The following is a 24,535-nucleotide window of genomic DNA, read 5'->3' on the forward strand; positions in this document are numbered from 1 at the left end:
GCCCTCTCTCTCTCTCTCCCCCCCCCTACCCACCTACACCCACATGAAGAGTGGTGGTGTTGCTTTTTATGTTACTTTTAATTGCCTCGGTTTTGTGATTCCGCAACACACTTTGTCTAATCATCGCGTTCGTATTGTTTTGTTTACTTTCACAGCACACCACCCCGCACCTCTGTCACTGACTGATTAACTGGGGAGCAGGAAAGAAGACCGCATCGCATCGAGAAATACTAGCACGCGGGCCAACCACCGATCGCCCTCTTTTCGCCACCCGCTACAACAGCTGTAAACTGCAGCCATTCTCGGCAGCGATAGACGAGGGGATCGCGACGAACGAACGGGGTGGGGAGGGGACGGTGTCGCGGGAAGCCACGGGCCAGTGGTGGTTTTACAGCTGAGACGGCAACAAGCGTGCTAGATCGCGCGAACGCGATCACCGTGGCACGGCGTCATAACCCCTAGAACCGGCCCTATAAACCCCCGACGGGGCGCGGGCGGCCACGGGTCTCATATGGTCCGATAATATGCGCAGTGGAGCAGGGCAGACCGGCAGGCGGCAACACTGTAGCGGATAGAAGCCGAATCAGTGCGCTAGAGCGAGTGCAAGCGAGAGAGAGAGAGAGAGAGTGACGTTGGGAAGAAAAGAACGAAGAAAGCCACCCGCAGCAGATCGGACAGTACAGCCAATCGCGGCCCTAAGAGAGAGAGAGAGAGAGTGAGAGAAACTCGGTGCAATCGGTGATGCACCATATGCACCGGTGGTGGTGGCGCCGTCGCGGTACTCCTGCTCGTTTGTGACCATCAACGGGTGTGTTTGGAGTGTGCCTTGTTGGGCACGTGTGTGGAGACGCCTAGTGCATTCGTAAACACTTGCCCGCCGCGCGCGGGGGTCAGATCCTCGTGGCGAAGAATGCGGTCGTAACCGTGTGGTGGCGTTTTGAATTTTGCTTTCCGTTTTTCCGTCGCTGATGGTGTGGACGCATTGTGCTACACTTGGGTGACTGCGTGCTGGCCCGTGATCTTGCTGGCGCCGAGGATCCTTACTGTGTCCATCCTGTCACGGTTAACGCGGCCTGAGCTGGGCAGAAGAAACGAATGCGGCGCTGCGGTTTGCTGAGGGTACCGCTGGCAGGCGTGGTGAAACGCGCGTGGAGGCACGAGGATCAGGAAGCGAAGCGCAGGGACGTGGCCGTGGCGAAGCGCCGCAGCAGACGCTTCACGTAGGAGGAACGAACGTTTGGCAAGGAACCGCAGCACATAGCACGCCGGCAACATGATGTTCGTATTTCGCGTGGATCAGGGTCGCATGCTGACCTTTAAAATGGAGTGCATGATCGAGGAGTAAGTATCCGTGTGCTGTTGCCGGATGGCGAAGCTAGACGCGTACTAACCGCTTGTGGTTTTGTTTTGTAGCATCCGGAAGCTGAAGGAGGTGATCGAGCGGAACCATGCCATACCGGCCCGGAGTATCGTGCTTCTCGTCAGCGGTGGCCAGCTGCTGGGGGATGATAGCCGGGCCTGCAACTACGCGACCGGCACCGACACCAATCCGATCTACATGTTTTGCAATAACATTGGCCAATCGTCCCAGCCGTTACCTGCGCCGATTAAAGAGAGTACGTTTCGGTGGTTTCGGTGGAGATGAGTCGACATCATTCGAACCGATGCTCATGCGTTTCGTCCTTAATTGTAGCCGAGGTTGATCTGGAAGGGATGGTGAAGAAGGGCCTGGAGCTTCCGGTTGCGTACTCGACTGTCGCGGCACGTGCACAGCTGGCTCAGAAGATCTACGAGATGGGCCAGGAGGAGTTGCGCCGGTGCGAGACGCTCATCCACGAGCAGCATCTGCAGCAGCAGGGTTGGGCGGCGGTGGTTGCAAACATGGAGGACACGATCAAGGAGTTCCAGGACCGGAGTGAATACTTCAACCGGTATTACGAGGAGCAGCTACGGCTACACGAGGAGCAGTTAGAGATTTTGCAAAAGTAAGCGCCTTAAGCGAAAGGCCGCTAGCGAACCACTTTCGAGGAGGGAATTAATTTTGTTCAACCCGTTTTTTTTGTCGGTGTGCATGCAGCTTTGATAAAAGTCTCCAGCAGCTTGCCGACATTCCGATCCTTTCGTCGCTGATAGAGAACGCGGAATCGCGCCCGTATGGTATGTTTGATGAGGTGTTCAACCGAAGTGTTACGTCAAACAGCGAGGCCAGCAGAACGGCGAGTAACACTAGCCAGTCGCAGATGGGGTCCGGTGAAGGATCGGCTTCGAAAACCGCAAGTGACACTGCAGCGGGTGTGAAGCCAACTGATGGTACGACGATCGAAGCGGCTAGTTCGTCGGAATGTCCCGAAACTGACGCCGTGGAAAGTGGTCCCAATGCGATGGTAGCAGTGGACGAGCTCAATCTGACCGAGAAAGAACGGAAAGGAATTTCACTGCTGGACTGGATATCTGCAATGGACGGTCAGCTGACGCTGAGACGCATGGCCGAGGAATGTCGCATTAATATCGAAAAATTCAACCGTGAAAGGTTGACGTTGTTTAACGAAAGCATCGATACGGCGGTGAAAAAGTCCCAATGCGTAAGTATCCCACAGGTATCGCTGATGCTAAATGTAAGAGCGAATAATAAGGGACTTCTTTTTTGCAAATCCCTTTTTGCAGCTCGAATTAAAGGTCGTAAAGGGGCTTGAAGAGCGACTGTGTGGGTTGGACCAGCTGTTGGCAAAGGCGAAAAAGATCCTTCAGGAGCAAAACGAGCTTGCGAAGGGCATCCAAAATAACCACGCGCGCGCTAACACGATCGGTGACACGTCGGTGCTGCCGGATCTGTGCGAGATGCATCGAAATCACCTGAATTTGATGAAGAAAAACCACACCGAGTTGCTCGAGTATCGGCGCCGGTGTACGGTTGCGAAGGATCAGCTCGGTGTAAACTTAACAATGAGATTAAGGTGAGCGATAGTTGCTTCGTTTGCTATGTTTCGGCATTGATTCGAGTTTGATTATTTCCTTTTACATGCACAGCTACATCATGAATGTAGAAACTAAGGTGCACGACCTGGATAGTTCTATACAGCTTTACCACACTTCCCTTCAGCGGCTCCAGAAGCATCTGAGCATTATCGAGCAAATCCACATGGTGCCGTGCATGTACGTGAGCGCTGTGACAGAAGTCGTCCGGAGGCGTATGTTTTCTCGCGCTTTTTTGAAGGTAAATGTGGAAGAGACCGTACATTGTTACGGAAGTGTTCCTCGAATCTAATGCGTTTGGTATTCTTTTATATTTCTCTCTCGATTAGTGGGCTTCCGAGCTGGCGTGCCGGATGATGGCGATCCATAACGAGGAAGTGATGAGGCGACAGGAATTTGCATCGCAGTTTGACGGTCATTTCCTCAGCACGCTTTTCCCGGGCATGAACGATATGCCACCGTCCTACGCCAATCAGGCACCATCGGTGTTCGATTCTAGTCTACCAGCGTTGGACAAGAAGGGTAGGCGAGACCGGTCATAGATTTCACTTCGTGTCCAACCGTTTTTTAGCTAGCTCCAGATCGGTTAACTAACACACCTCTCTGTTGTTCTGCAGATCTTGAAGAGTTGTCCCGCTTCCTGCCTGAACTGACGGAGAAGATTCCGCTGCCGAACATAACGTCTGTGATAGATTTTTTTCAAACACGATCGGTAGAGCAGCAGCAGCTACTGCAACAAAATAGAAGTAGCAGCGCCGAAAAGGATGATATCTCAGCTTCGGCACGAAGCAAGGACAACGCAACGGCCTCCAGCAGTGAAAACACGGGGCCTTCAAACGTGCCAGGAGAGCCGGAAGCTAAAGAGAACGATAAGTATGTAACCGGCTTCAGGGAATCGTCCATTTCAGCCCAAATGTAACGATCCGTATTTTCTTTGCATGCGATGGTGCAGAATCATCGGAGCGGAATCAGAAACCGACACGGAGGAGTACGAGAAGATCCAAAATCAAAGTCCCGTCGGGGGGCGATCGCGTCAGGAAGAACCGGAAGTGGTGCCTGTGATGACGTGCAGTGTTGCGACCTCGACCGAACCGGTGGAAACGGTTTGCGCGGAAACGCTAACAGAGGTGCGATTTGACGAAACATTTCCTACGACAAACGCCGCTGGTACAGCGATCACAGGGACGAACATTACTAACTCGGCTAGTTTGAATGCTACTAACACTCTGACGACTTCCCCTAACGTCGCTATTAACAATAATCTTAGTGCGAGCGCGCACGGAGATACCGGTGGGCAATCCGTAACGGCCGATCTCGTGGAACAGCAGCCGGTGGTGTCGGGATATCATCCGGTCATACCGGAAGAGCACGTTACGTTGAGGGCAGCCGCTGCTAGTGCGGCGAATCTTGAGGGTCGGTGCCCTTTGGTAGTTCCCAACTCCTTCGAGGGTGGACGCCGGCTACGCAAGGGAATTTTCACGCGCGCCTCCTCGTCGGAGCGTTCCAGCAGTTCCCAGGAGCTGCTGCTGCTGGCACTGATGGAGCCCGTCAACGCGGGCAACGCGATACTCCGATCGCCCGGCGATGAGGGCGAGTTTATCAATAGCGAGTTTTACATCGACGAATCGCTGCCATCGAGTGCAGCCAGCGTCGAGCGGCGCCAGCAGCTGGAGCACCAGCAGCAACAGCAACAGCAGCAGCAAGACATGCGACACTCGATCGCCGATTGCCTGCTGGCCCGCGGCCGAAGCAGTTATGATGAGGGAACCGTCATTTTGCTCCTGCAGGTACAATCCGGAGACAGGGAAAGACGCAATCGAGAACGTTAGGCGAACGATATTATGGAACATTTTTGCCTTGGTTTCTTTTGTTTTCCATTTATGTTCTTGACGTGGGTTATCGTTTTTATGCGTTTTCATTATGACTCTGACGTGCGTTTTCCCTTTGTTTCAAAGGCGTTATGGGTTGAGATTGGAAATTTTTGGCCAAAAAAGAAGAGGAAAATTGCCCAATATCTTCATCTGACTGTTTGACGTTCGTGCCGTTAACGCGTGTTCATAGACATCCTTTTCTTGTCGACTAAAAGCTGACCGGATATTAAGAACGATCCGATACGATCCTAAACATCGTTTTGTATAACTGAAAAGCTTTAAATCATTTTTTTTCCATTGGGTCTTCCGTAGGATAATCTTGGTACCACACGGCTGGAAGTGGAGCGGCTGAAAGCGTTGCTCCATAGTGTTTATCAATTATCGCAGGATTCGATCATATTGCTGCGAGGTCAGCTGACAAGGGTACGCGGCGAAGTGGAATCGAACCGGACGCAGTTCCAGTCGGAGCTAAGTGCAATAAACCGAGCGTGGAACGACATCCAGCAGTTGGCACAGAATCGTGAGCGAGAAACCATCCAGCAATTGACGGTCGACCACGAGCTGGAGATGAACGATTTGCGCAAAAGCATCCTTCTAAAGGACGACGAAATTCAATCGCTCCGTTCGGACAACAGCACGATGAAAGCGAGTCAGATCGAAACTGTGTCGAGCTACGAGCAGGAAAAGAAGGAGCTTAGTGAGCAGATCACCCAGATGCAGCAAGTGATCAGTCGGTTGGAATGTCAGCTTGCCAACGCCGAAGTGGACCGCAAAACGGCACTCAAGGAAGCGATCGATCAACTGGAACACAAGCACCGGACGGAGATCGAGACGTTCCGATCGCGGTTCAAGCTGATGGCCTCCAGCATGGACCGGTCACCTTCCGATACGAGCTTGGAGAAGATCGAGAAACCGGATATGATCGATATCGGTACGCACGAGCAGCTGATGGCGCAGGTACGCGAGGAACTTCAGCGGGAAAAGCAACAAGCAGTGCGTGCAGCCATCGAAGAGGAACGACAGCGGTTGGAAACGAATGCAATTGGTGGGGGGGCCGTCGGTAGTGCCGGTAATCGCTTACACCGATCGTACGGAGCGGGTGGTTCACCCAGCGGAGGCAGTCAGGACGTGTACAAGCGTATCCTGGAGGAAAAGGAACGTCAGAATGAAGAGCTCCGCGAGCAAAATAACCAGCTGTTACGGACGGTCATCCGTATGCAGGAGACGATGCAATCGCTTACCGATCCCGAGCTGAGCCCGTTGAACGAACAGTGTTCCCGCGAACACGTGGAGGCGATTGAAGCCAGCAATCAGCAGATGACAGAGCGGTTGGTTCAGCTACAAAGCCACGTGAAGCAACTCGAGCAGGATTATCACAATCTGAAGCTGTCCTTCAAGGACGATCTGCGGAAAGAGATGGCACAGTTAATAAGCTGTACCGACGGTGACACGGTGACGTTCATGTGGAATCCAACCTACGCGCAATATACCATCATTCAGGTATCGAGTTTGCTTTATTTTACTGCTAGAACGATCACTTACTGTGCATCTTTCGTTGGTTTTAGGTGGCAGAATATATCTACTTTGTGCATGAGAGCAGCTACCCGACCTTAGGCATCTTGCCGCCACTGAAAGGCGAGGTACCGCCGGTTCTGTTTGGTTTCGGAACGATCATAAGCAAGGAATTCTGCCACGCACGCAAGGACGACAATCGGTACGGCGTGTCGCGTGGTACCCAGTTCTACCGGGTACGGCTGAAGCCGGCCAACGTGAGCAAGAAGAGTAAAAGTACGGGATTTCGTTTGTCGGTGTCGGTTCCTGGTTCTCATTGGTTCTCTTTTTATTCCCTCTAGGTCGATCTTCTTCGTACCGAGGCGCCAGTGACAGTGGAGAGAGCTCCATAATGCAGCAGTCTACCTCGGCCAGCGTTACGATCGAAGTGCAGCCCAGTGGCACCTCTGGACGGTTAATAGATTCATTCGCACAAACGGAACAACCGACCGAATCTGCGACCACGGTGTCGACGTCGGCGACGACTATGCTGATCGGTACACCGACCGGGGATGGTAGCAAATCCCCGACCACGGCCAGCCGTGACATGATTGACTCGGGTGTCGCCGAACAGCAGCGCAGCGGTTACCGAGAGCGCAACATAAGCATCACGGACGACGACGACGTTGTGGTCGGGATCGGTTCCACGGGCAGTATCGATCGCATCCGCTACCAAAGTGTGTGCGAGGAAGAAGACCCGGCGGGCGATGACGACACGGACGGCGAGCTTCCGGAAACTACCGGTGGCAGCAGCGCGACGGTAAATTTCTACTTGTGATAGTTTTCCCCCTAGTTTCCGATCTTGTACGTACTTCCTTTCGCTGTCGGTTGGTTCGCTACATCCTGTCGTTCGGGGTTTTTTGTTGTTTGTTGCCTACATACACTTTTCCCCCATGCTCATGCACATTCACGGATCGTCATCATTATCTATGTGTGGCGGTAAATGCTCCCCCTATCTGTTGGGAGGCTGTTGATGTTGAACAAATCTGTGTCATACCTCTATGTCATATGTGAAATGCCATTTTTGTTTGAGGAAAAGGGCTCTTGATTTCAATTCATTTCTTCTCCGTTGTAACGGAAGGAATTCACCGCATATTATGTTCAACTATCATAATCTCGCCACGTAGCACGCATCATCGTTTATTTCGTTCAGTCCTCATTCTTCATTATCACAATTTACAACTTAGAAGTGCAGTCGTTTCTGTAATGTATTTATTCGTGTGTCGTTTTAATGTTATTTCACTACTGAGGCCTGCAGAGTTTTAATGATTCTTTTTTTAAACATTTGCCTATTAACATACATGTGCAACGGAATAAATTCCGATGGCGCGTTCCTGGAACACCATTCGTGAGCCACGGATAACAACGAATGGCTAACTTAAGCGATCTATTGTAATAATTATAAACGTATGCATGTTGCTCATGTCCATTCGTAGTTGGTACTAACATTGGCTGTCATGTAGTGCTACCATTACGATAAAATTTCGCCGGTATTTGCGCTATTACATATCCTTTTTTGTTTAGCGGCTAACCTGGAAACGCCGGACGAGTTAATACTGTTCATACAATTCCTGCTATACGCTCTTACATCGCTCTCCTTGCTTGCTGTTACTATCTTTGCTTTGTTGGTTTACAAATATTAGAACCAATCCCACGCGCTTTCCGCCATGTTTCTTGCAACACCGCCTCTTAGTACGAGTGCTTTTTGTGCGCCCGCCACACCCCGGCTGGGTTTGCTATGGCATCCTTGCTCTTTTCATAGCTGTGTTTTATACTTTTTTTGTTGTATTGATTGATCCTCCTTCGGTTCTCTCCAGTTGATGCTGCTTAAAGCTTTTCTACTTCTCAACGGCGACGAGGAATGATGATGAGGATGATGAGGATCAGAACGATTGTGATGTAGATTGTGTAAGAGTAATGTCGGTGATGCACTTTTGGTGATAGCAAAAAAAAAAAGAACAAACGGGGGTTGTAAGCGCGGGAGGGATATCCGAATGGTCCCGCACGTTGTAACAGGTGTGAGATGTAATTGTAATTTATGGTACTAAATCCGAGTTGAGGCAAACTCGAGGATGACGGACAACCGACTGAGGGGGCGCGTATAGGCAAGAGCAAACGAAGAGGAAAGCAAACAGTTTGTTATAGCACACGGATGAAGAACCATCGAATGACATCGAATATTCAACATCTAAATCTTTGCACTCATTACAATTTCATGCTAGGTGTGGAGGTCAGGCCTCGTGGACTTCTAGGAGATGGGCTAGAGAATCAAAAGAAAGACAGAATCCGTGGAAGGGAAGAAGCTTTCGGTGGCAGGAGTACCGAACGTGCGCTACGGGAATGCTCGTTTGACGCGCTACGTGTGTACAAAAAGAGGTTTGCAGAATGGCGAGGACTAGGTGAAAATCAAAACGTGTCCGTTAAAGTGACGCACTCAAGCTCAAGAGAATAGTGTAGCAGTATAGCAGTGGGAGGGAACGTAACACGTTAACACTGGCAGGTGGAAACGAAGAGTGTGTGCTGGACGGCAGGATGCGCATTCTCGAACAAGAAATGGAAAAAAAGTGTAGTTTAAATAAAATTTGAAATTATTCTAAAAAAATACAAAATCAAAAATAAAAAAAAAAAAACAAATCAATCGATCTGTTCTTTTGGCATTAGCAAGAACGTCTCGGCATCGCGTTCGGTATTGCTCGTTTTATGTTTCGGCCTGCAGAATTTATCAGTTTTGAAGATGCGTTTTTTTGCTTCTTCGTTAGCCGTTACCTTAAAATAGTTTAAACTTCTATGTTGAGCCACGCACATTTTGACCGTTCCGTACTGGTGTTGCCTGCTGCGCGCGATCGCTATCTGCTTCTCGCTTCTCGCATACACATTTTTCGCTGCTTTTATGCTCCCGTCCTCGTCGCAAGACGCACGTTTCGTAACGCTTCGATCGCCTGGGAAACCGAACGAAATCGAAATCCTTTCGCACATCGACCACGTCACTCTCATGCTACGGGCAAGGACACATCTTCATACTCACCTCCTTTGCGCTTGCGCCAACCCTTAACAGCCCGCGCAACCGAACGCCCGATGGTCCCATTCACCACCACCCTCGCCCGTCGCAAGCTAACCACGCTCCGTAAGCAAAATGCCATCTAACCGTCCTAGAGGTCGCCATCTAACAGCTCACTTATCACACCTTTCTCTCGTTGTTATCCTTCTCTCACTTTACACGCCCTTCACGGACCAGGTTCACCGTTCATGTTACACAAGCGCCACTGACACCTCCACCATCGTTGCCATTCGTTGCTCCCCGGTGCCTTCGGTCGGCAGTAATCCTCCGGAAGGTTCCAGCGGGGACATCGACGGTGGTGAGCACGGCGAAGTGTCCACTGCCAGCAGCGCCGCTATTGCGCTTTCCGGCACTAACAATCCACAGCCGTCGCAAATGCTCCTGTCGGTTGGTGGAGGAGGTGGTCCTGGATTCAGCTCGATCGCGGACGACATCAGCGATTCGGCTGACTCCGAGTACCGGTCGCTGGAGGCTAACGATCTGGAGGATAGCGATAGCGGAGCAGCTCCACTGCCAGCGGCGCACGGCACAAGCAGCACCTTCAGCATCGGCCATTATGCTTTACCCCACGAGGAAGGACACTAATGCTTGCCCTTCCACGGAGAGAACACCATTTTAAGGACACCGTTCGGTGTGGTTTTAGCTAGGAACTAATTTTGAACATAACCGGCTTGTTTGTTTTATTTTGTCGATTTAACACTACACTTAATGACGGGTTTCTATTCTAAGGAATGGAACCGTTTGCGTTAGCTCAGCTTAGTTTTAATCTGTACTCCTTTCGATTGCTAGTGTACGAAAGGGACGTATGTGTTTTGTGTATCTTACAAGGCGTATCTTACAAATAACGTACTGATTGTGCTACCTAGCTTAAACAGAGTGCAGAACGGAACGCTCCTGCGGATGGAAGTTGTTCCAAACCCCAATCGCCCATGATAAGTGCGTGTGTTGCGTGCTATAATCTGCTAACAATGAAGCGCTGTTGACGTGTAGAAACATACAACGACTAACCTGCAATTATGCAATCTTTGCACTGAACTAAAATACACTTCCGGTCCCGCTTCAGCAATACTAGATTTAGCTGAAAGGCGGCACTGATCCATTCACTCATTACCATACCATGATCATGCTGCGTGGGCTGGAAGATAGAAATTATAAGCGACAACGTGATAGGAAGAGCGCGAACCACCACGAGCGGCTCTCTAAGGGACTGTAAAGTAAAATCGTACTCCTCCTTTTTACTATCATAAACTCGGCTCCTCGGTTCTTGCAACAGAGAGAGAGCTTTTAACAGTAGGAATGATCGCTCTTTACCTAGCGCCAGTGGGTAAAGGAATGAAGTGTAAAGATTACGGTACAGAAAAGAGTAATATTTGAACAATGAAGGAAAACGAAGAAAATTTGTCCTGGTAAATCGTATGATAGATTGCGTCGATAGAAGCGCGTATAAAATTTCCTAAATCAAGCTTAAAGCTCAGATGCAAAGAAAAAAAACGTTCGATAGAGAGAAAAAAACATTTCGACATTGGCAAAAAAGCTGATTGGCAGGGCATGAACGATATGATATAAACACCGTACATGTAAGAACCTTTAAAAAGTAGACTTAGAAGTAAACATCAACAGTTACGCTTACGTTCAATGGCTGCAGGGGACCTGAAGTGCGATATGTGTGTATTTGAAGAGCAAAGAGAGGGAACGCTTTGTGCGATAGCTTATAGGTGTGAATGGAAATTCGGCAAAACTGTTGTACAGTAAATGTAGCACCTCGCCCGAATGGCGAACGGTGATAACAGTATGATACTGGAGAAGCAAATAGAGCAGACTGCATGAGCGCACGGTTTGCATATCTCGAGCCCGTGCTAGCAGCAGAGACGTTTGCGCAAGGCACTTCGAATATCGAACACGCGATCGTGTGCAGGAGAAGGTGTGACCGTGTGAATGATAGCACGTAAGTTCAGGTTAGATACCTGTTGTAAAAGAGGGCATCACTTAGCGAAACAGCGGCAGCAGCAGCAGCAGCCAAGAGCAACGAGGGAACCAGAAGCGGGGATTGATTTTAAAGTCAGTTTTCTATTCCACGAGGCAGCAGTAACGTTTCTTGCAAACACTATTACCCGACCACTCGGACCGGCCTCACGACCACGGGCTCCAAAAAACTATGGCTGTAAGCACTTGAGAGAAGTAAAAAAAAACATGTTAGAGTAGATCGCCACGTGGGCAGACAAGGCGTGTATTATATACAATTGTAAAGAGATCGCGTGTTTTTTTGCGAGGAAACCCCCGTTCACAAACTTTGGGAAAAAACGCTTTGTACATTGAACCGTGGCGATAGTTTACTGTTTACTTAAAAGTTTGCCACATCGCTACCGTTGCATTGATAAATTACCTACCGTAAGCACCATTATCGTTCTTAGGATACTACTGCATACCCGTGGTCGGACGTGATATATGGCGAAAAGGACACCGAGAGAGGAAGGATGTAGGGAGGAAACGTACAAGATACTAATAGGCAAAATAAAACGAAAATTCGATCGAGCATGATCAATCTGAACATGGCGTGTATTTTTTTCAACTTAACGAGAATGGATGTATTAAAACTACTTTTGCATTAACTTTGTTAACGAATATTCTTCCAGGCCGACTCGATCCCTGTCGTCGCCTCCTTCGATGATCGGGCAGGTTGCGTTAAGGGGGCCTGTAAAAAGAGAGACCAAAAAAAATCGAGCCCATTTCGGGTAGAACGCGCACGATTTAATCTGCTAACAAGATCACGATTATGTTGGCCAACGTTAATGCCGTGTTTGCGAAACTCCTTCGACTGTCCCAATTTAATGCAAACAGCCTGATTAGGGGGTTTGCGATCGCATCTGCACGTTGACTGGGAAGGGGCGGTATCGCTTCTGAAGGTATGCCGACCTTTTCCTTGCCGGTTGCGTTTCGCCCAAAACGAGCTTGCGACTGAAGGGGCAATTAACGAAAGGTTATGGGGTTCGTGACGATTTGGAACGATCAATTTTCGTTTGCTATTACCATCAGCGATCGCTTACCACGTCTTGAAACAGGTTAGCTTTAAGGCATCGATGAGAGGGTAAAACAAACAAGTTCACGAAATATCATTTATTGCAAGAATGCATAAAACAAACACAATCGAAGAGGCGCCTGCTTTATTTAGACTGTTGAAAGGAATTGATATATATATTTTTTAATTTCTCATTCTCCACTCCTAATGGGCGATGATGAAGCTACTCCTCCGGAACGAACACATTCCCTGTTCAATGGGCTGCCATAACGAGCGAGTCCAACTCGGCGTACTGCGAGCCTTGTCGAACGATTTCCGAATTTAGCGAGTGCTCCATCAACCCGATCTTAATGTCCATCTCACACAGCTCCTCCTTGATGCGAAAGATTGCCTTCTTGATGTTGATAAGTGGACCTGAAAGAAACAAAACGCACTCTCATCCTTCGAACGCCAATCTGCACGACGTCTTGGTCGGACTTACTGCCATCGGTCATGGAGTTACCACGCTGCTCCATCTGGATCTTGACGTTCTCCAACTCGTTGGTGATCTTCGACAGTTCGTGCTCGTGTTCTGTCTTCTCTTGTTCCACCTGTCGGATTTGTGCGGTCACCTGATTGTGCTCGACCAGGATCTGCTTGTACTGTGCGATCAGCTCCTTAAGATCGTTGTTCAGGTGTCTCTCGCGGCTCTCGATCTTCTCCATCACGTAGCTGATGTCGGAGCGCAGCTTACCCAACTGGCTATCAGTTTCTTCGGTCGCCTGTTTTAGAAAGAGATGTAGAAGAACAGTGATTCATCCATACTCGTGTAGGTGCTTCAAGATCACTTCCTAAGGCTCACCGTTTCGATGTTGCCTCGTAAGGTTCTCATCTGCTCGAGATGTGCGCGCCAGTCACGTGGGTCCGTTTTAACCACTACCTTCAACTGCGGCAGGACTCGTTCGAGTTCCAAACGCCATGTTTCGCTATCCGAAAGCGAATCCACCTTATACTCACGTGTCTCCTTCCGGGCGTTGGACGCATTCGATCGAGCAGGATCTGAGAAGCTCAAATCGAACAGACCAGCCCGTTCGTCATCACTCTCATCGCTACCGATCGCCATCTGTTCCTCTTCCACCTTCTCAAGGATGATCTCAGAGTCGTTCTCAATTAGGTCCACCATGGGGTCATCTTCTTTGCGACACTCGGGTCGCTTCAACTGGAACTTAGTCAGTTTGAGGGCTTGCGTAGCTAAGCAATCCATAATGTACACACAGATCGGACCCGCTCCCTGGATCAAACGGTTCGTCTGGAAGTCCGTTGGAACGTCCTGCAGCGAATGATGACGATTTTCAATCGAAAATTATCATTACCGAACCCCTGCCACCGACTTACCATTTCCTGCAGCACCTTGATGATACGCGATATGACAATGTTCGGATCGTCGAACTCCTGTGGCTGATCGAAGGTTTTGCCGATCTTGCGTATCAACCAGGCGCAGATCGAGGTGAACATGAAGAACTGCTCACCGGGGTTGAACGAGCGCAGGAAGTAGTAGCGGTTGATTTGCTTCATTTTCATCTCCTTCAGCAGCAACCGCTCGTAGTTCAGCAGCTTCAGCTTCTCCATCAGATCGTCCACCTGGAAGGAGGACACGGACGAGACTCCGCCCGCGTCTCGCTCCATCGCGAGGTTGTACTCGTTGCGGAACATAACGCTTTATCGGAGCGGAAATTCAAATGGAGCACGAACGGTTTGAATATGGTTTTTGTAATTCCGCGGTCATTCCACTTCGGAAAGCTAAATAACATCGCCACGGTTGACAGTTCTTTCTCGGTTGCTAAGGGCAAACAAACGGTCGAATGGTTGCTAAGGAGAACACCACACAAACTGCTTACAGGGTGACTCAAACCAACCACGTGGGTGAAGCATAATAGCTCTAGAGGAAAGGATTCATTCATGAAAATTTTTAGCATGGTAGATTTTATTCGTTTTACGGCATAAATTCGCACTACAAAAGCGAGCTTTCATTGGTACACCCTGTGTCGCGCATGCGCAGCTGACGCAAAAATACCGGCAAGCACACATGGTTTTCGTACTGCACAAGAGCTGTTAAATAAATGCACATGCAGCATGTTATCAAGGATGTATTGTTGTGTGTCTCACGCCACAATCGCCTCCCATCGTAGCAACACCTCAGGATTGTACGCACATCGTCCATCATCACATGCTCAAGATTTTATCACTCCGATATAAGGGCAAAAGGGTATTGTTTCATGTAATTAGATACTGTTTTATGTGCCCTAGAGCCTGCTGGTCTCTTCTTGTTTGAAGTTCATACATTTTCGTCTCTTATTGAACGTTATTTATGACTCAATTACTTTCGCTCAGAGTACGTGAGCGTACGCAAAGCATCGGTTTACATTCTGCAGCCGTTTGGTGAAACAGAACCGAAAAAAACGGAAGCAAAAACACGTTGTTTGGATAGGAATAGTGATTATTATGTACGCATTCTATGCGCAAAGCGTGACTGCGTGAGAGTGCCGTGTAAGACGAAGTGGAAATAATTTATAGCTGCATAAGAAACCCCCAGCCTGCAGCTAGCGCATGTGGACCGTATAAATGAATTGTTTTAATGGCTGTTTTATTCATTCTGCTTTTTTACTCTTCGCAAAATTAAGGTGTATTCCATAAATTAGCTGCAAATTATACAGTGCAATTTTTAACGATGTCTCGGTGCATTGTTACTCCGTTGGTTTATAAATTGTGTTTCTAAGTAAGAAGGAGCATAATTGTAAAAATGGTTAGCTGTAGGTCGAATTGACAATTACTATTCCGCTATTTCAAGGGAAACCTTGTTAAAACTGGTTAGATCATTTGTGATTATATTTCATCTGCTTTTTGGTAACAGAATGATGTTGTGCGATTAGAAATACAAGAAATGGTTGACATAAATAATTCATTCGCATATCATTTATCAGGTAATTATCAATGACTCGCTATTACATTAGCATTTGGTGAACATAAACAAGCTTTAAACATTTCTCAAACCCAGCGCATAACTATCCATCGTCGTGATTTGTGTTATTGATTTTCGAACGTGTAAAAAGCGTTTCGCTGCCCATCAACATGCAAATTAAAACACCGACTCTATTTCACTGTACCACCGCCTGGTTGAAACAAGTCGAGAATTTATTCCTCTCGACGGATCCTCGACCCGCCTGTCCGGGTCGTGAAGCTGGTAGGAATGGCTAAAAAAGAACGAAAAACAATCGAGTCGAATGTGAAAAATGTAAAGAAATGCCAAAAATTGCGGGAACGAAACAACTCCGAAACGCTTTATGCTTATTTATGACCGCCAAAATCCCGCAACATCTCGCCGGATGGAAACACATTGCAACAGTGTGGTGTGGTTTATTTTTCGTGTCTTGTGTGGCTATTTTTTTGTTTTCATTCGTGTCCATCCTTGATTGCATTGTTAAGAACAACGGAGCTCGAGGATCACGCCGGTGGTGGATGATGGTGTCCTCCCTTTCGAAAGGAGGCACGAGTGAGGACGAGCCAACATTGTTGAAATATCTGCTGCGTTTGTGGTGATTAACGATATTTTGGTTTATTCTCGTTTGCTGCGTTCCTTTTTTTATATTTTATGCTCACAGAAGTACCGGCTGCGCAGCAGGCACGAATCGCGGAGAATACGAGCGAAAGAAATGGACATGCAAACGAGCAACGACGCCATGATTCTCAAACATAGCTGCTGTGAGACGGGCGCACGGAGCTTGCGAACGAGTGAAAAAGCTCCGGTGACTTCAATGCGCCGTCAAGCGACGAACCCGGTTAAAGAAGCTCACTCTCGTGTGAGGAAGCAGGAAAACGTTTCCATGCGTTCTGGAGCTCCAGCCTTTCGCTTGTTTTCAATCTGCTCCCAACCACTAACCTCCCTCCCCTCTCACCCCTAGAACGGGCGTCAGCGTTTGCGTAAAGTTTCGCGTAAACATACAACACGCTACGCAACCCGCGCGAAGGCAGACGGACAAAGAACGAGTTGAACAATTTTTTATCGTGATTTAAAGTCTACCACACTGGCGATGGTAATTCTGGTCGGTTTGCTGCCCTTCTTTACCCGGTTTTCGGTGGGCCACCACCGTGCGTCGATCTTCCTAGCAGGCTAATGAGAACGGATAGGTGCTTGCTTGCTCGCTGGCGCTGGAAGTGAACGGGCTGAACCGGCTGGAGTCTGGGGAATCAAGGGATGCGGTTTGAAAAATTAAATACATGTACTCGTTTCCTTTTTACGCTCGTTATTCGGTATCGCTTTTGCGGATCACGGCCGGAAAGGCGCGAGAATGCGCCAGAAAACCGCCAACCCGGGGTCCGATGATCCGCAAGGAAATGGCACACCCGGGGAGCAAAGCGCCGGACAGCTCCTGGTACGCTTTGCAGCGTATTCGTGCCAATTCGTTCGTTCAACAAGCTATCGTTATTTTAACAAGATAGATTATTTTGCCATCCACGTTTCGACGGCACGAGTGCGCTGGAAAGCCGTCGCATCTCAAGCCCTGAAGGGTGTAGCTATTCGCTGATTTAGTTTGGAGATTCTGCGCGTAACCGCGCCTTAACCTATACGGGCTTTTTTCACTTCTTCTCTGATTAAGCGCATTTACGCGGTAATACATTCCCTTGTATGGCTGTAAAAGCCCTTTGAAAGGCCTACTTAAAATCATGTTACGAACGGTTGCTTACATGCATCCGTCTAATTGTTGAATGTTTTTTTTTTGTTTCTTTCATATTGCGGCCCCACCGGATGTAAAACAAACACATAAATTGACGGAACATACAGCCCATCAAAGGCTGCTATTCGACGGGTGAATGTTTTAATCGACGCACGGTAAAAAGCATACACCAGAGCCGCGCAACCTGCACCGCAAGAATGTTGTTCTATTTGCATCGTTAACGCGAACGCAATTGCCGCTCCGGACGGCTAGGTGGCTTCTGGGTGTAGAGGTTTTTTTTTGTTGCTTTAGGGGTGCTTCCACCCCATTCCAAAAAAGGCGTCCATTGCTAATGAGCGCGATGCTCGTGCGCGGGATCCAGACCAGACACTAGGAAACATCTGTAAACGCTCGTACGCGTGGAAACGGAACGGATTCTTCTTATGCGCTTCCTGCCATAAGGCTCGCGCTGCCGATGGGGCTCGCGCACAGATAAGCCCGAGCATAAAAGCTCGTACATGCCCCGTACGTGTTCCCCGGCCATCACCACCCGTGGGTAACGAGCTTTGAGCTCCACCGAGGGGAGAGGAACGAATTCGAACGGATCCCGAGAGAAAAAAAAAACCGCAGCAGAGGAAAAAATAAATAAGTAACAACATAAAACGAGCTCTTCTCCGATTAACGAGAACTGATACCTGTACGCAGTCGGTACCGAAAACGCCCCATTTTGCACGCGTACGGCGCACGATGCGCAAGGATTCCCCCTGCACAAAGGGCTCGTTTGGTGCTGGCTGGCGCGAAAGGCTACACAGGCATGCCTGTGTGTTGCTGTGCTGGGGGGCAGCTTCATTTGGGGGTGTTTCGTAGGTGAATGAGCGAAGGAGCGAAGGGCGAACGCGCGAGCATGCAGATGGTACTGGCCGAAAAGGCAAGACAAGTAAAAATTGCGCACTTTGCAACCGAGAGCTGTTACCGCGGGTGATGTATTCGCGATTCGCCCTCTCTCTTTCTGCCTTTTTTCCATTCCATATGTGATTATTGGAAATTACAAAAAAACTCTTTGATGCGCTGTGGTTACATTGGCGCAGTATGAACAGTTGAGGGCAAACATTTTGCATAGCGATCGAAATACATCGTATTTATTTTTTAAACCAACATTCCACTTCATTTTTGTAATAAATTTTCATTTTAAAAAGTGCAGATGTTCCACAATTGGTTTAGTCCTTAATTAGCCAACTGCTAATCACACGTGTTGCACTGTAGCGTCGGTAATCCAGTCCCAAGGTTGCATCAATTGCATCACGGGACAACCCTATAATCTGGATTGTCCATGCTCCAATATATCTTGCTAAATGGTACCTGTCTACGGGTGGGATGAGTTTTTCCATTTATTCTTCTTTTTTTGCACCTCTACCGCGGCATGTTTTGCCGTTGCCTTCGCACCAAGTGTTGTCGGATCGCGCCGGTTTGAATGCTAAGGGGTGTGTTGAACTCGTCCAAGTCGCTATAGCGCCTTTTGCGAAGTTTATTTCCCTTGTAGAATAGCAAACGAGTGCTTCCTACCACAGCCAGAGTTCGGTTATTTTCAGTGCAACTTAAGCATAAATCTTTATTTGGTTGCTGAGACGAATGCAAAGCTTATTTTACGACAGTACCAGTCGTAAACTATTATTGATAGTGTGACTCGTGTTTTCGAAACACATTTTTCGTTTTTTGATGGCATCGTCACCACCCCGAATAGTAGCTGATCGAGTCGTTTTGGTGCATTCGAAATGGGAACAAAAAAGGCCCGTTTAATTACGAACTTCCAGCAACACGCCCTATCTAAACGAGCCACACACCCACCCCCGAAAAGCAACCCCTCCACCCAGTGAAGGCCTGTCCGCGCGATGCTGCGCCATTTAACACATCCCGACACCGGGGGACAGTTTCAACAGCTACAACAAGATAAGCGCTACATGTCCGGCCTGGTACGATCATCACCGACCCGGGAAAAGGGCACCGAAGGGAGGAAGAAAATTAAGACCCATCGGTTCGGCGAAAAAAAAACAGGAACCCCCTTTGGAAGCCCCCGGTGGCTCAAGAGGGGAGCCCAGTGAGAACACTGATAACGAGGCGCAACATGCGCGCGTGGTAGCAACCGTGCAGAGACCTTCGTGGTGTTGCTTTTCCCGTACTTCTACTCCTCGCATGGGCATGATGCGTCTTTGTCTTTTTCTCTAACCTCTTCTCTCTCTCTCGTTCGTCCATTTCTGGAATGGAAATCCATTCCACCCGCCGGCTGGTTCATTTTTCCATCCACCTTCTCGCCCAGCCCGAGGGTCGTGAAAGAAACGTGCTCTCATCTTGGCTGGCTTATGCTGTGCCCGCCCGTTCGATGTTAAGTTTTATGACTTGTTTCTTAGCAGCGAACCTCGTTAATAAAGGAAGATCTCAGACAGGGGGGAAAAAAGTGAACGAGTCATCGTGCCGTCCCGGGGCGCGTTGGGAGATGCGGGAACGCAAGAAAAGCACCCGAAAAACCGTACGATCAGGAAAAAAAAGAGGAACGAAGAGAAACAGAACGTACATCTCATCAATAACAAGATGATGGGAGGGAGAGAGAGAGAGAGAGAAAAGGGAGAAAAAAAAGAACAAAAAGAATGGAAAACCATCATCCCACAAGTGGACGAGTTGTACGGGTGAAAAGTGATGGAAAAAGAAATTTGCGTCGCCTTTTCCCTTCCACACCAGCAGCAGCTCAAGGGAAACGCCTCGTCGATCGGTTGATCGATTGATTTGACAACGAGCACCGTCGAGAGTGAGATTAGGACCGCAAACGACCATGGCAGACCTTTTTAAAGCTCCATCACGCGGATCCTCGACTCCATTTGGCAGCCCGCAGAAGGTGCGTTTCCGCACTGACGAACTGCGCGAAGGCACAATAATGAGGAACCCGGTTCTGGTTTGAGAAAGAGCAGCTGCTGCTGCTGCTTCCAGGGAACGGACGAGATGGAGCACACGAGGTACCAGCATAATGAAGAGCCAAAATTTCCATGCTGGAGCCCGCGGGCGCAGAAGCCAGCAGTTTTGCTTCGTGGCACTGGTTGTTGGGTATAATTATACTCGAGCTTCAGCGTGCCTCCGGGAGGCTTTGAGCCGAGATGCTAAGGAACTTCGAGGGGTAGAGCAACGAAACACGCGGGGTCCAAGATTGTTAGTTAGTTTTTCGCCCAAGCAGACCCCTCATCGGTTCTACCGCTTTCGGTGCATGGTTCGCCGAAAGCATGCTCTACATTTAATCCGTCTCCTTCTAAACCCCGGTTCGGGCGCTATTTCAATATCCATTCTTCGATCGATTAACGCGCTGTTTATCACCATCCTGGGTGAACTGGCGAGCCCTTCGGTTCTTCGGGCGGCTAGTTTTGGATTTTTATTTGCATAACGAAATTATGGCTCCACTGCCAAACGATTATGAAGCGGTAAATAGTAGGCTTTGGCCATCCCCTCGGGGGCCCAATGGGGTCGTTGAGGGCTTTCGTGTGTCTGCTCGACATGATTTATTGCACCGGGCATCTGGCGGGGATGGTTTATGACCCGCGCTTGAAATTGGATGGTTGGATTATTATTTTTTTTCTTCATCCCCTGCGCAGCATAACGCGGGGTTGCGTGTGCGTTCTCTGCCCTTGCCTCTGACCGAAACCGGCTCAGTGAAGATCGTCGATCGGGAAATAATCGATCGGGCATGATGCGATACCTTTCAGCGGTAGGGGCCCTTTGGGTGGCTTGCGTAGCGGGATTCCATCATACCCACACGGGCGAGCGATTCTTCCCGGTTGCCTAGCGACGCTTGAGCACGGATCTTGGCATGCCATGGGGTTATTTTTTTTTGTGTGTGCGTGCGTCTGGAATCGTTTTTAAAACCCCCTCTCATAGGCAACCGAACGAGAGGGTTTGTTTGCGTTGATGGGGTGCGAGGTCCGCCCGGTGGGTTGTTGTTTTGTCTTCTGGAAAGAATCTTAAGCAGCTCATTTCTCACCGCTCGTCGATCGAGGGAGCATACTCGCGATTAGATCGTGTGGGGAGCGAAGAGGAAAAACGGGAACGTGACGAGTGCCATTCTAATCGATTGTTTCTGGTAGATCGACGGAAAGGGCTCTTGAATTATTTAGTCGGCGTTTCATGGGACGAGGTCATTATGATTAAAATATGTGTCTAGTTTTTAGTAGATGTTATGTTTGCAAAATATAAATTCAAATCCGTCGGTGGGATGTTAATCTGAGAGAATTTACTGCCTTGAAAGTGAGAAAGAGAGCCAAAGCTCAAAAACACAAAAACAAGAGAGAGAGAGAGAGAGGGGGTGGAAAATTTATGAAATTCACAGTGGGCTTGCTGGGAATTAAGTTAAACATTATTGATTTAATTTGTTAACTACTGTTTATAAAATCAATGTTAGTAAAAGATCAATAAATTAAAGCACAGTACGTTTCGTGTTAAAGATAATTTTGAAATAATAAAAATATATCAATTATATTAAATAATGTGGATGCCTCGTTCAGATGCATTTATACAAAAAATACGCTATCCGTTGTTTGTTTGAACAACACATACATTATTCTTGGTTCTTGTAAAGTTTCCACAGTGCGTAGGTATTCCTGCAGCAGCATAAACGGACAGTGAGCGAGCATGTTGCTGGAATTTTCTCACTCACAGCATCGGCACGCATGTGCTCTTCTACGTGAGAAGCCATTGCGTGAGAGAAACCAAACACAAAGAGAGAAAGAGCGTAAAAAACTAAGAGTGAGTTCAATCTCACCGTCTCGAGAGGTCCGGCCGGTTTGACTCGCGATCGATTCAGTCAGTTTTTTTACCGAGCGAGTTGCGTACAGACGGGGAACCTCACGTGCGCTGGAAGTTCGCCTTTTTGTTATTCGAGTTCGGGTGCGCGTGGTTGTTTTCACCCCTTAGGTGTGCTCCAAAATCCACCCAAGTGTCCCGTGATCCTTCGTGAAAGGTGCGTGTAAAGCGAACCGAAACGTGAAACCGAAAAACACCCCAAGGGCTGGCTAACCTGCGAACAGCCGCGCTATCAGTCTGGCCTCCGGGATTAGGAAGGATTCTCAGGTGCTTGCGTTGCGTATCTTGTCTCCATGGGCATACACACACATACTGCGGGCTCTGTTTGCCTACGGTGGTTATCGATAACTGATACGTGAGATAGCAAAACAAAACGTGCGAGTGAGCTCGCGTACGTAATTTAATCGTGCCAGCATGTGGTGGAATGAACGCGGGTTTGTCTTTTCTGCGGCCTCATCTATCGGAGACGTGCTAGCTGAGATGGTGGAGTAGAGAAAAACAAAGCTTAAACCGGCTTAGCACGATCAGGCCCGTCGGTGAAGAGAAGGTGTAAATTTGTGCAGTGTCATTAAAACGAGAACCCGCAGAAGCAGCAACATTCGACGTCACTGTCGGAATTCTCGTAAAGGGGAGGCACAGAAAAAAAAAACAGACACAACACCACCCCAAAAAAAGCGCATAACAAGCAAACCTGCTCATTTACGCGTCTTTCCACCGCGTGTGGTTCGGCTTCGAAAAAAAGGGCCCCTGTTATCAGACCGTTATCATGGGGTGTTATTGGCGGGAGCGCGCTGAATGTCAGAAAGCGTACCAACACCGTCGCCGTGTTGTTTGTTGTTTCCGCAAGGAAGCAATTTGGGCGCGGGATCGACGCGTTTGACATAGATTCATCTCCAGATTGGCGGCAAGTGCGTGCGTACGTGCGTGTGCGTGTCGACCTGCCGTCCGTGCGTATAAAACAAGAACATTACCTCAGCGCGGGTGACGAAATGTTTTCGCTTCACGCGCAAATAACTACCAGCCTGGTTGGCCTGGTGGACGGTGTGCTATAGTTTTTGTTTCCCTGCTTCCTTGGCGCTATTTGCCAACCGCGAAACTTCCCGCCCGTGTTTTGTTTATGTTGGTTTTCTGTTTCGCGCATCGCGAGTACGCGAGTGAGCAAACGCGGGATCCTGTTTGTGTTGGCGCATCTCACAGCATCGCGAAATGACAGATGTGGAGAAGTGAAACTCCACCTTGCGATCGGCAATTGAAATCAGATGTTCTTTTGTTGGGACCATTTTGCGCCTCCGCACTGGAGCACAGTTGTTTTGCGATGGGTTGGGGGCTATTTTTTGCCATGATCAAGACGTTCGAAGCGTAATATTCCCGTGGCGTCTGCGCGCTTTACGACGTACGTGCGCGATGCAAAAATAAACACCGAAAGTCTCCGTGTACACATACCGTGGGGTGTGTATGTGGGTGCTTGTTTTCCACCCACATGGTGATGGTGGGGGAATACGCGGTAGGGAAAGCAGCTCTCCATGAGGTTCCACGCGAATGGAAAATTCCCTCAATCGAGCCAATGTTGAGTGATGATTTATTTTTAATCAGCCGTGTGAATGTACCAGGGAACGTATTGGGGGGATTCTGGGACGTACACGTGGGTGTGTCTGTGTTTCTTGGGGGAGTTTGTTTTTCTTCTATTCCGGGGTTTTTGCAACAATCATTGGCTTTTCGCGATGGCGTTTGATTCCTTTCACTTATCGAGTGTGGATTTAAATTTACAGATTCTTTCATGTGTCGATTGTATTCCCGCCTGAAACAGGTGGCTTGAATCAAAAACAACATTTCCCGTGGGCAAAATTGGATAGATACGATTTGGTGAAGACAAAACAAAAGCAAACATCGCAGTAGGCGCAATCGCACGTGAGCGTGAGAAACCACAACTACGTTTCGCCATAGTGAGAGAACGCGATCGCGAGTGAACGTGAGAGAACGTACGGCGCGAGCTGTCAAGTGAGCTGGGAAGTGCGTATCATAAGGATAACAACAGAAAAACAACATCCAAGAACAGAAACGCGAACGGACCGCCAAAAAAGAAACGCGCCTCGCAGACGAACGACCGGAGGCAGAGAGAACAAGACATAAAAGACGAGAAATCCCAATCAGCCCGCAAACGAAACGCGGCGCACAGCAACACGGGCGGCATCGTCTGGAATTTTGGGAACCGTTTCGGACGAACGAGAAGACCTTGTCTGGGACCTTTTGCGTCCCGGAATCGTTCGTTTGGGCCAGCTAGCTTAACGATCATCGCGCTTGGGAAGCAACAGATCCGTCCCGTTGCGGTCGTTTCCGTGGAAGAAACCCTAGAAACGGAAACTCGATCTATGTGGAGGATGGCGCACTCTATCGTGGAGTTGCTCGAGTGAAGTGGTTCGAGCGCAAACGGTATCGTATCATCGCGAGTGTGTAGTGGAGGTGCACTGCATCTCAGAATAGACGTGCAATTAGGACGTGTTCCAAAGAGAAAGATAGTGAAGTAAAAGAAACGATCACG

At 48.8% G+C, this 24,535-nt stretch overlaps 2 protein-coding genes across 2 annotated transcripts; one reads left to right on the top strand and one right to left on the bottom strand.

The window, feature by feature from the left end:
* Positions 1 to 1,273: 1,273 nt before the first annotated feature.
* Positions 1,274 to 10,038, top strand: LOC128722685 (RB1-inducible coiled-coil protein 1). Its single transcript, XM_053816361.1, has 13 exons — positions 1,274 to 1,341; positions 1,414 to 1,616; positions 1,694 to 1,985; positions 2,078 to 2,582; positions 2,665 to 2,954; positions 3,028 to 3,214; positions 3,303 to 3,495; positions 3,591 to 3,846; positions 3,926 to 4,100; positions 5,157 to 6,344; positions 6,410 to 6,632; positions 6,698 to 7,155; positions 9,631 to 10,038. Exons 1-13 carry the CDS (start codon positions 1,274 to 1,276, stop codon positions 10,036 to 10,038), a joined length of 4,446 nt encoding a protein of 1,481 aa, XP_053672336.1.
* Positions 10,039 to 12,722: 2,684 nt separating this feature from the next.
* LOC128726593 (intraflagellar transport protein 57 homolog) lies at positions 12,723 to 14,161 on the bottom strand. Its single transcript, XM_053820406.1, has 4 exons — positions 13,844 to 14,161; positions 13,311 to 13,778; positions 12,951 to 13,230; positions 12,723 to 12,883 (listed from the first exon to the last, which is right to left on the bottom strand). The coding sequence occupies exons 1-4, from the start codon at positions 14,159 to 14,161 to the stop codon at positions 12,723 to 12,725; spliced, it is 1,227 nt and encodes a 408-aa protein (XP_053676381.1).
* Between the last annotated feature and the right edge of the window lie 10,374 nt (positions 14,162 to 24,535).

This window comes from Anopheles nili, chromosome 3 (assembly GCF_943737925.1).
Source record: "Anopheles nili chromosome 3, idAnoNiliSN_F5_01, whole genome shotgun sequence".
In the NCBI taxonomy this organism is placed as follows: domain Eukaryota; kingdom Metazoa; phylum Arthropoda; class Insecta; order Diptera; family Culicidae; genus Anopheles; species Anopheles nili.

Bases quoted from the DNA above. Each gene is read 5' to 3' on its own strand.
- LOC128722685 (XM_053816361.1), top strand. From the start codon at position 1,274: ATGATGTTCGTATTTCGCGTGGATCAGGGTCGCATGCTGACCTTTAAA. The intron at 1,342-1,413 runs GTAAGTATCCGT...TTTGTTTTGTAG, and splicing joins ATGGAGTGCATGATCGAGGA to CATCCGGAAGCTGAAGGAGG. The intron at 2,583-2,664 runs GTAAGTATCCCA...CCCTTTTTGCAG, and splicing joins CGGTGAAAAAGTCCCAATGC to CTCGAATTAAAGGTCGTAAA.
- LOC128726593 (XM_053820406.1), bottom strand. From the start codon at position 14,161: ATGTTCCGCAACGAGTACAACCTCGCGATGGAGCGAGACGCGGGCGGA. The intron at 13,231-13,310 runs GTGAGCCTTAGG...TTTCTAAAACAG, and splicing joins TACGAGGCAACATCGAAACG to GCGACCGAAGAAACTGATAG. The intron at 12,884-12,950 runs GTAAGTCCGACC...TGTTTCTTTCAG, and splicing joins TAACTCCATGACCGATGGCA to GTCCACTTATCAACATCAAG.